General features: G+C 38.9%; 1 protein-coding gene across 3 annotated transcripts in view; it reads right to left on the bottom strand.

Annotated features, from left to right (window-relative positions):
- The window catches only part of LOC143020272 (uncharacterized), a 679654-nt gene that overhangs the window by 17927 nt on the left and 649227 nt on the right, over window positions 1-12500 (bottom strand). For all 3 annotated transcript variants that reach the window (XM_076176500.1, XM_076176501.1, XM_076176502.1), the window contains 2 exons: window positions 5397-5496; window positions 1-608 (listed from right to left, as the gene is read on the bottom strand). The exon at window positions 1-608 is cut by the window's left edge and continues 268 nt beyond it. In XM_076176500.1, the coding sequence (XP_076032615.1) occupies window positions 1-608; window positions 5397-5496 (708 nt within the window). The remainder of the gene's footprint in view (window positions 609-5396; window positions 5497-12500) is intronic.

The raw sequence follows: 12500 nt of genomic DNA, 5'->3' as shown, positions 1-12500 counted from the left end.
AGTTTGGTGTGATAGATCCCGTTGCCGTTGACGAGTGATGAGGTGGCTGAGGACGAGGTGATCGAATTGGATGTGGAGGAAGAAGTCGAGGAGGAGCCCACTGGAGGCAGCGAAGGCTTCGGGGAAATGATGGGCGGTTTGGCCGAACTCAATGAAGTCCTTGCCTCGAACTTTGATGGTGTACTGACACGTTTGATGCCAGTAACAACATCCTCACCGTAGGAGGAGATGGTTACTGCAGGAGTCACAGTAAGGGAGGGCGTAGGAGAAGAGCATGAAGATGAAGCTGATGAAACTGACAAGGATGAGGCAATGGACATGCACGATGCTGTAGAAGGCGACGAAGACGTCGACAAAGGTGATGGTGAACAGGCAGTTGAAGACAAAGCGTCGAGTAGAGACTGAGGGGGTAGTGGAGGAAATGACAATGATGACGACGATGATGACGACGACGCAGACAATGATATGGGGTTCGGGGGAGGCAAGGGCGGAGGCGGTGACGGTGATAGTATGTCTGCATCTTCCATAGCCTTGATCTGCCTCTCCATCTCCAGCGTCGCCTCCTGAAGAGATTGGACCACCGCTTCGCGTGTCGGATCTCGCACGGGCTGGTGATGGGAGGAGGATCGTAAGCATAAATTGTCTTAAGAAGAGCGTGGAATTGCATGTCCTATGTGATCTATTTCACAGCATCATCGCCATGAGACTAAATAAGTATTATATAATCTACAAGACACTATTGGATAAACAGATACCCATGAACATAGCCGCAGACTTCTTTTTCACACGCACACGCACACACACACACACACACACTCACACACACACACACACACACACACACACACACACACACACACACACACACACACACACACAAACACACACACATAAACACACACACACATATACACACACATAAACACACACACACATACACATAAACACACACATATACACACACACATTAACACACACACACACACACACACACACACACACACACACACACACACACACACAAACACACACACAGACACACACACACACACACACACACACACGTCGGTCGAAGTGACAACGAAGTTTGGAACTCCAAGAAAACTTCAAGTTTCATCGAAATCAACAATGAGGGAGTACATTTGTTGTATTAATAGGAAAGGGGAAAGCTCGTGGTGCAGTGGGAAGGTGAAAAAAATGGAGAGAGGGAAGGATTACTGAGGGAAATGGAAGGAAATAAGGAAGGTGACCAACGGGTTCCCCCGGACGTCAGGAGAAATGTCAACAAGAGGGCTGCAGACGACGCAGGCGAAGTCGAAAATATCAGTAAAAGCATTAAGTTTAGAAATATAGATAAGAACAGCACAATAGAAAGTGGAGATAATAATTTCCATGGATTTAATGAGGGGGGGGGGATGCCAACCTCCCCCGATTAGCAAGTCTAGAGGAAAAACTAGAGAAAATGACCAAACATTGGGAGGCTAGGTTCAGCCAACTTACACGGATTACGGAAAGAGTTGATAAATTGGAAGAACTAAAGAAGGAGAACCAAAACCTAACTAAAGAAATAGAAGAATTAAAAAGACAGTTAAAAGAAGTAAAAGATGAGAATGAGGAATTAAAGAATAATAATAAAGAGAATAAAGAGTCCATAGCAAACGAAGCACAGGGTTGGAGAAAAGTCCAAGAGAATAACAAAGTTGTATTTACAGATATAGTGAAACAACAGATGAAAGAACAAACTAAGGACACAATTATTAAAGTGATGAGAGAAGAGGAGAATATAGTAAGAGACTTAGCGGACAAAAAGAAATGTATAATTATATTAGAGGTGGAAGAGAAGTACAATCTAAATAGGACCACAAGAGTAAAAGAGGAAAAGGTAAACAATATATTAGAGGTAGTTCAAGAGGATGAACAAGAAGCAGGGAAAGAAATTGAAGAAATATACAGACTAGGGAAATATAATACAGATAAGACCAGACCAATTAAGATTAGGTTCAGGTCACAAACGACAGTAGAGAATATCTTAGCAAAAACAGGGAACCTAGCAGACAGACAGGTATAAACAGGTATAAACAGGTATGGATAAAAAGAGAAATGAATAAAGAGGAAAGAAAGGAGGAGAAAACAAAAAGACTTGAAACTAAGGGAAAAAAGAGAAAAGAACAGAGACAGAAAAAGAGAAATTCTATTGGAGAGTAGTAAATATGAAAGTGAAGAAATGGTTCATAGCAGAGAAAAACAGAAGGGAAACAAAAAAACAATGGAAGTAGCAGAAAATTAAAAGTGTCTTATACAAATATAGATGGCTTAACAACAGGCTTGAACGAACGGAATGATTATCTGAAGGAAAAAGAACCGGACATAATGGGAATTGTAGAGACAAAATTGAAAGGTCTACTACCACCTAACAGTGTAGGACATGGTGCATATAATTATTGAATTAGAAACAAAGAGGATGGAGTTATGTTCCTGACTAAGAAAGATATAAATGTGAGGAATGTCACATATGGAAAGAATAGAGTAGAGATGATTATGATGGAAGTGAAGGACAAGGATGGGAAGAGCAGGAAGTTTGTAGTAAATTATGTGCCTCCTAAAACGGCTTCGTGGGAAGAGAAAGAGCACAAAAGTATGTGAGAAGACACAATGATAATACTAAATAAGATAATGGAAGATGGAGGAAGAATAGTTATAATGGGTGACTTTAATTGTAAAGAAATCTGCTGGGAAGATATGACAGTAAAGGGCTGGGAAGATATGACAATAAAGGGTGGAGATGACCTATGGGGAAATGTAGTACTTGATATGATTATAGAACATACAATGACGCAATGGATTTAAGAGAATACTAGGTATAGAAATGAGGAAGAACCATCGAGACTGGACCTAATAATCACATCAGAACCTGAAATAGTGAACAAGATTGATTATAAGACACCATTAAGTAAAAGTGACCACATATTGGTTGAACTGGAACTAAAGGAGGAAAAATTAATGAAAAAATGAACAATATAGAAAGGGATGATTGATGTATGAAAAAACAAATTTTGATAAATTAAGAGAATTCTTTAAAAAGGCAGACTGGGAAAGAATACACAAGGAGGAAACAACAGTAGAAAAGAAATGGAATATTTTGACAAAAATATATAAAGGAGTGGAAAAGTATGTCTCAAGACAAAAGTAAGAAAAAGAATATGTAAAGTGCTGGTACAACAAAAGATGTAGGGAGTTAAAAGACAAAAGAGATAAAGCCTGGATAAAATGGAAAAAGACAAATGACCTGAAAAATGGACAATATATACTAGTTATAGAAATGAATATGTACAAATGTGCAGAGAAGAAAAGAAAAAATATTAAAAAGATGTCATAGAAAAATTTAAAGATCAACCAAAACTATTTTACAGATATGTAAACAATAAACTGAAAAACAAACAAGAATTAGAGGAACTACGGCAAGGAGGAGTTGAATACACAGAGGAAATAGAAATGGCAGAAATTATGAACAAGCATTTTAAATCAGTGTTTACAAGGGAGAACATGCAACCTAGAGATATAGAATGGGAGGAGAAAGTACCCCCTATGAAAGAGACAGAAGTATCATGGAATGAAATAATGAAACACTTGAATAATCTCGATGTCAGAAAATCGCATGGACCAGATGAAATAGCAAACTGGATTTTGAGAGAATGCAGGAATAAACTAACAGACAAAATACATAGCCTAATAAACAGTTCATTGAAAGAAGGAAAAGTTCCAAAATATTGGAAAAAAGCAAATATAGTACCTATATATAAAGGGGGAAAGAATTATCAAAAGTAGATGGGTAAGGCACTTGAAAATAACGTACTAAATCCAAGGCAATTTGGATTTAGACAAGGACGATCATGCGTCACAAACTTAATATGTTTTTATTCAAGGCTAATAGATGCAATACAAGAAAGAGATGAATGGGCTGATTGTGTATTTCTAGACCTGAAAAAAGCTTTTGATAAGGTGCCACATAAGAAGTTGCTTAAGAAATTAGAAACTGCAGGAGGAATACAGGACAAACTGCTGAAGTGGATGGAAGAAATTCTTGTATGAAAGAAAAATAAGAGTAGTGATAAGAGACAAACACTCTAATTGGGATGAAGTGATAAGTGGTGTTCCACAAGGAACAGTTTTGGCCCCAATAATGTTTGCTGTATTTATTAATCATATGGATAAAGGAATTGAAAGTTATATGAGCTTCTTTGCGGATGATGCAAAATTGTTTAAAAAATATATATAAAACACTGAAGAAGATTGTGAATCGCCACAGAGTGATCTCAATAAAGTATGGGAATGGAGTAGGAAGTGGGAGATGGAATTCAATATTAAGAAGTGTAGTATAATGGAGTTTGGAAAAGGCAAAAAAAGAATAGTAGGATCATATAAATTGGGAGAAGAAGAAATAAAAAGAAATAGAAAACGAGAAAGACCTAGGAGTCATTATTATGAATAATATTTCCCCTGAGAAACATATAAACAAGATTTTTGAAGAAACTTATAATTTAATAAGAACAATCAAAGTAGCATTTACATACCTGGATGAAGAAATGGTGAAGAAAATACTAGTCACTTTGATAAGACCAAGACTGGAACATGCAGCGACGATATGGTCACCAAGTACAAAAAAATATACAACAAAACTTGAAATAATACAAAGAGCAATTACAAAATTGGCACCAACACTCTCAGAACTATCATATGAAGAGAGACTAGCAAAACTTGAGCTACAGACATTAGAGCAAAGGAGAGAGAGAGGAGATTTGATAACTATTTATAGAATCATGAAAGGCATAGAAACTATTGATAGAGAGGATCTAATAAAATGGGATAGTAGGAATACAAGAGGACACGGAAAGAGAATCAAGACAGTTATAGAAGAGATCTGAAAAAGAACAGCATTCCCCACAGAGTAATAGATATTTGGAACAAGTTAGATGAGAAAGTGGTGTGTGCAAAAGCAATATACGAATTTAAAAACAGTCTAGATAAAATGAGATAAGAAGACGGGAAACCACGAGCATCGCTCCCCTTCCCGTGAAATACTAGGTAAATACTCGTACACACATACACAACACACAATTTATTTTTCGCAGCGTCCTACTTTAAATGTTTTGTGTGGCTGTGTCTATATCAATAAAAACAATTCTCTAAACATCAGCTGATGATATATGGAACATACGAATGCAATTATTTTTGTATCACAGATGCAATCCAGCAACTTTTGTGCATGATGTTTATAGCAATAAGATTTCATTAACGTGATCAAATCCTTGTAAGCTAACATCAACATAAAAAATTCTGTGACCAAATCGATTTTGAAGAAAATAGAGACAGAAAAAGAGAACATGTTAGACTCTTACTTTGAGGTTGCTCTGTTTCTTGCTAGCTTCTTCCTCCATCGCCTGTACTGTGCTGCGACTTAGACGCACTAATTTGTCCAGCTCTTCTTCTGTTGTTCGTCTGTAAAGGAGAAGCAATATTCAATATAAAGATAATTGTAATTGATGTCAACTGATGCACAAATTCATCAAAAATAATTTGCATTACCCCAAGAAACCATCGCTCGATCTCAGGGATAAGCCCAATATTTCTATGAACTTTAGATTTCTATGAACTTTAGCCATTTTCATAGCACATTTCCAAATGAGACCAAACACATAGAACTTAGACGACGTTGGACGATTCAAATTAAATTTTTGCTACGAGTAAGTGCACACACACACACACTCACACACACACACACACACACACACACACACACACACACACACACACACACACACACACACACACACACACACACACATATATATATATATATATATGTATATATATATATATGTATGTATATATGTATATATATATATATACGTATATATATATGTACATACATATATATATATATACATGTATATATATATATATGTATATATATATATATATATGTATATATATATATATATATATATATATATATATATATATATATATATGTGTGTGTGTGTGTGTGTGTGTGTGTGTGTGTGTGTGTGTGTGTGTGTGTGTGTGTGTTTGTGTGTGTGTGTGGGTGTGTGTGTGTGTGTGGGTGGGTGTGTGTTGCATATACATACTGTATATATATATATATATATATATATATATATATATATATATATACATATATGACCATTTTAGAAGCTCTGCCATGGGATTCGAACCCTGACCCGTGCGTCCATTATAATCATGAGGTCAAGACGCTAGCAACCGTGCTACATGACCTCGTGATTATGGACGCACAGGTCAGGGTTCGAATAACATGGCAGAGCTTCTAAAAATGTTCAATCTGTCTTGAACACACACACACACACACACACACACACACACACACACACACACACACACACACACACACACACGCGCGCGCGCGCGCGCGCACGCACACACACACACACACACACGCACACACACACACACACACACACACGCACACACACACACACACGCACACACACACACACACACACACACACACACACATATATATATATATATATATATATATATATACATATATATATATATATATATTCGCATGTGGCAGGAAAGGGAGAAGTGGAGATGGAAGTCAACTGCAGATTGAGAGAGGCAGATACAGGATTGATATAATATTACTGGTCAAGGAATTATCAATGAGGAAAGTCTCAAAGGAAACAACTGATAAGAATAACAGTTTCAGAAGAAGGTTTAAGAATAGTTGATGGGAACAACTCCACTCAATGAGCTAAAGCTATCGGTGAGAATTTCTTTAAACTCTCTGAAACGATATTCATGAGACTTATTAACACTTGAGGTAGACTATGAGCATAACTTTTTTCGTTATTAGGTCTCCATCTTATCTCAAGTCTATGCCTCAGTTGAATATAAACGCCCAGCATTAACCAGAGTAAAGAATATCTAGTTTATGTAGCTGGCCTATGTAAAGGTGTCTTAAGGAAAAAAGTAGACCACATTTGACCATGTCACGGTTACGATTTATTTCATCTGGGTACGGAGGTGAACTCCCTTCCTAAGTCGCACCAAAAGGGTTGAAACCATCTTGATGAGACTTTTCACGATATTCACGACTCACAACTTTGTTTTGGTTGCCATCAGGTGATTTTATTCGAAGGAGGAAAACGTGCTCACCAAAAAAGGATGATACGCTCCCTGCTGACAAGTACTCCTCCGCTGCTAAGAAAACACCTTCTTTGCTTTAAGTTAAGAAATGAACTGATTCGCTGCCTTTCAACACTAATATTTCAAAACAAGCTCAGGGTAGTTCCACCCCACCTGGAGATGTCTATGTATATGGGAACAAGTCTCTGCATGCCCACACACGCCTTCCAAAGATGGCGTCGCGTCAAAATATTTGGTTTCGGAAATATATTTCTTCGTGCGGAAAAGCGATAATGCAAAGCTCGACAAAAGGCGCTGACATCTACCTGTGTATGTGTGTGTGTGTGTGTGTGTGTGTGTGTGTGTGTGTGTGTGTGTGTGTGTGTGTGTGTGTGTGTGTGTGTGTGTGTGTGTGTGTGTGTGTGTGTGTGTGTGTGTGTGTGTGTGTGTGTGTGTGTGTGTGTGTATGAGATTCACCTTGGTCTTTTTTTCACCTTGGTCTTTGGATCACGTGTTGGACTCGCGATCGACAGCTATTTCCCTCCCGGAAGAGAGCTCAGAACTCGTATGACCGATCTATGATGTGTGTGTGTGTGTGTGTGTGTGTGTGTGTGTGTGTGTGTGTGTGTGTGTGTGTGTGTGTGTGTGTGTGTGTGTGTGTGTGTGTGTGTGTGTGTGTGTGTGTGTGTGTGTGCGTGCGTGTGCATGTGTGTGTTCTCCCGGCAGTTACTTCTCATGGTGCTAGAAAAGTGGATCCACAAACGCATTCGTGTTTATTCGCTTTTGGGTGTATGGCATTGGCATAGATCTCTTGCCATAGAGGAAACATCAAATGAACAATAATCTTTAATTCCTTCACTAAAAAAAGGTTCAAGCACATCTAAATTAGATAGTCTGGTGTTACCCTAAATGAAATGGTAGGTGCCACTCAATATGCAAGATACTTTGTATGAAAAGGATTGTGGAAGACACCCCTCTCCATCTTACCGCCATCTCGGTACAGACAACCTCGACATTATTTAGAACCTGAAGGATAATAATGACAAAAAAATCTAATTACCATACGAGCAAAATATGGAAGTAAATATGACGAGGTTATTTCATTTCAAAATAAAATTAGTAATATTCTTTCTAGATGTATAAATGATACATTGCCACCAATATATACTAATATGTGTGCGTCTGAATTAACTGTTGCTTCAGGTTTTATTGGCTGGATTGTAATGGTCTTTCGAACCTCCAATAGATCTCTTTCGGAAGAAACGATGGTGTTCTGTTTGTGCAGTACTAGAGGGGGTTTACATGGTCACGGTTCGTCGAACGCGGTTCGACAGACACGTGTTTAAAGTGATGTGTGAACGTGTGAACGGGATAGTTGGGGTTTGACCAACGTGTTCGACAACCAAATACCCCGTTCACACGTTCGCACATCACTTTAAACACGTGTCTGTCTGTCGAACCGCGTTCGACGAACCGTTAGACCGAGGTAAACTCCCTCTTTGTTTGGGATTCCTACTATGTCATCATCTGATATGAGGAGGTGAACAGACACCGGTTGTCAGCTTCCCTATTGTGAAAATGTCGAGGAAATGCAGTTTGGAGACCGAGTGTCAGCCCTTAGGGCTGCACCTTCATAGGGTGAGGGTGTTGGATTTTCGAATAGTGGCCGTTGGAAGATACAGTATTTCTCTCTAACATCTGTCATTTCGCAAGACTATCACGCGCAGAACCTCGTCGTTGGTACCTGCCACTGGAATAACGTGGATAAATGGGGAACGGACCATGAACTAATATATGCAACACAGCGACATTAATGACATCACTGGACACAACCACTTCAAGTATTCACATACAAAACAACAACAACAACAAAAGACGACGGTGACAGTAACACCAGTCAGCTCGACTATTTCCCCTGTCATACCTTGTGCATTATAATAACCCCTAGACCCTTCATATCCGCGTGATCAGGGTCATCAAGTACTAACCACTGGGATCCACGCTGTGTGTTTCTAAGAGCCGACCTACGTTGTTGTCGAACGATACCTTTGTAGCAAGGTCACGCTTTCAAGAAATCGTTTTCTATGGATATACGTGTACCACAATTAAAATTCCTGTATCAAATAATTGGTAAAATTCCTCGACTCTTTTTGCCATTCTGTCTCTACATTTAATTATTTCTCTATTCCTATCTTTCAAACATATCATTTGCTCTCTTCCTAAACTATGTCTGCGCTCGGTCCCTTTAATACTTTTACCTTTCTGAATAGTTTCCTCTATTTCATCCATGTTCTCTTTCTTTTCTCTGATCTCTGCCTTTTGTTGATAAGCTTGTTTAGTTCTACTCTTTCTATTTCGTCTCTCCTGTTTTCAATCTGCATGGTCCTTCTTCTTTTAATTAGGTCATTTGTAGCTTTGGAGTATTTCTTTTCTCTAATGTTTTTTGTACTTCTTACTTTCTATACCGACTCTCTAATGATATTCACTAAATTCAAATTCATATCTTCGACGGTGTCCTCATTTGTTTTTAGAGCTTCGAATCTATTTTTAATTTCTAACTGAACAATTCTTCTTGTTATCCTTAACCTTTACAAGGCTGATTTTCTTTTCTAAAACTAGTTTATTTCTCTCGGCTGTGAAATTGAATTTAGCTGTGTAACCTACCACCCTATGGTCATTACCTATATTGACTTTATTTATGACCGTAACATTGCTAACGATGATCCAACAGGAACGCCCGGTTTTCTTTTGGTTGTACTATTCATATCTGCTATCAAGGGGTTCTGGCAGTAATCTCACCTCCCTGCCAACTGGTTTCTGGTGAGATATTACTCTGGTGTCACCTTATTCATTATATTCGGTGAATCCCTACATGGTCCACGGCGTCCTTATGACGGTACCCCATATATCTATGAGGAATTTCCCTGTTTGCCATCAGGGACGTGCCAGTTAGCAGTGGGTCCTGCGACTGTGTGTGTGAGCTGCTCTTTGTCTTATTTTTCTTACAAAACCTGTTCGATATGGGTGACACTGCAGAGATTTCCTATCAACATAGCTTTTATAATCATTAAAATTCTCAAGCATAAACACCACGTCAAGGTGTCAACTCTCGGATAGGACACACACACACACACACACACACACACACATACACACACACACACACGCACACACACACACACACGCACACACACACATACACACACACACACACACACACACACACACACATACATACACACACACATGGTTCACCATGGTCTTGGATCACGTGTTGGACTCGTGATCAACAGCTATTTCCATCCCGGAAGAGAGCTCAGACCTCATATATGACCGATCTCTGGGTAACGCTATGACCTTACACGCGCACACACACCCAACTCCGCGCCAACGAGAGTTGGAGTAACGACTCACGGCGCACCGATACTAAAATTATTTCAGCCCCGGGCGGGATTTGGACTCGGACCGCCGTAGTGGCGGTCGCAAACGCTACCACTGCGCCATTGAGTCTTGTGTATGTGTGTGTAATTCACCTTGGTCTTCGGATCACGTGTTGGACTCGTGATCGACAGCTGTTTTCCCTCCCGGAAGAGAGCTCAGAGCTCGTATGACCGATCTATGGGTAATGCTGTGACCTTACACGCACACACACACCCAACTCCCCGCCCACGAGAGTTGGAGTAACGACTCGAAGCGCAGTGATACTGAAATTATTTCAGCCTTGGGCAGGATTCGAACCCGGACCGCCGTAGTGACAGAGACTCTACCAACTGCGCCACCGAGTCGTGTTTGTGTGTGTGTGTGTGTGTGTGTGTGTGTGTGTGTGTGTGTGTGTGTGTGTGTGTGTGTGTGTGTGTGTGTGTGTGTGTATAAGAAATAATAGTTTGTAAAAATGATCGAAATCTGAAAATGTTTCATGACGTCACAGCTGAAAACCAGCCAATCAGAAGAAAAGATATGACGTCACGAGTGAGGACTAGCCAATCAGAAGAAAAAGATACAACACAGAAGCATTGTCGAAGACAGTTGAACAAAATATTAAGTTATTGAACGATGAACAGGTTAGAGTCTAGCAGAATTCTTTTGTAAAAAAGAATACTGACATCTTCCATGTTCCGTCAAAAAATCCCATTCCCTTGAGAGGTCGAGAAATCGACGATGGGAAATGCGAATCATGTCGTCCCAAATTCCTTTTCTCCAAAGCGAATTTTTTTTTAGAGAATGTCGCGAATGTAGTTTCAGCTTTACTAGACAACTAGCTTTCACCTCATTTATTAAGCAGTAAACTGACATCTTGTAATCTAATTTTCCGTATGGATGTTCTATACAATTGGCAACTCTGAGAACTTCTTTTACTCCTTTTTCTAAGTTATTGTCATAATCATACCATAGCGAATAAATTTGTCGTTCAGGTCTCAGATACCAATAGTATATTTGGTAATCGTTTCACCTATGCTACACTTGTCAACAAAATTAAATTTGCTTTTTCCCAAAGATTAAATTGGGTGGATTTTAACGTTCTTATTGCACTCCAAATTTTTGTATGAAGTCAAGTAAGTCTTTCACGATGTCAGTAGTTTTCTGGTATGTGATTTCCAAAAAGTTTTTGCAAACTTTCTTGAATGATAGCCATGTAACTTTTTCAACACCAGTAGGCACTTCAGAAATACCTTCCTTGATTTTTGCTTCATTTACCCTGTGATATCAACTTCTCAAATATGTGAATCCTTAGCCAGTTTTATCCATACCTTTCACGAAATTGTTCATTAATCTCAGTGTAATATGCAAAGGAGGCAGACAAATTTTCTAACGAGCCAACAAGTAGTGTACTAATGACATTCTTCTCTCATGGAACCAGTGATCACTTCTGCCACACTTTTAATGTAGAAGTTTGGGTTCTTTGAGGAGTTTTTCGGCACTGCGATGAAATATGTAGACTTTGAAAACTCTTGTAAAGTATCATGCAAGTAAATTTCATGGCAACCCTGAGAAAAATGCGTTTCAACCACATTTACACATGTCGGCAAAAATGAGACGGTGTTAGCGAGTTCACTTTAAGGTCTAGTCCAGCGTTTGTCAACCTTTTTACCCTTGCGTAACCTTTAAGGTAAACTGCATGTCTCAAGGAACCCCTGCGCAAAAAAAGAAAACAAATAAATAAATAAATTAATAAAAAACATTTATGTATGTAACGACCTCAAATCATCCAAGCAGTGTATTTCAGCCTCTGAGAAAGCAAATAAGATTCTGGGATTGATTGCGCGATCTTTTGATTTCAAAAGTCCATCACTCATTAACAAGCTATATAAATCGTTAGTTCGTCCACATTT

This window comes from Oratosquilla oratoria, chromosome 39 (genome assembly GCF_046742065.1).
Source record: "Oratosquilla oratoria isolate Oo_2021 chromosome 39, ASM4674206v1, whole genome shotgun sequence".
NCBI classification, from domain to species: Eukaryota; Metazoa; Arthropoda; class Malacostraca; order Stomatopoda; family Squillidae; genus Oratosquilla; species Oratosquilla oratoria.
The sequence above is the reverse complement of the archived record's forward strand: the minus strand, read 5'-3'. Positions and strand labels throughout refer to the sequence as shown.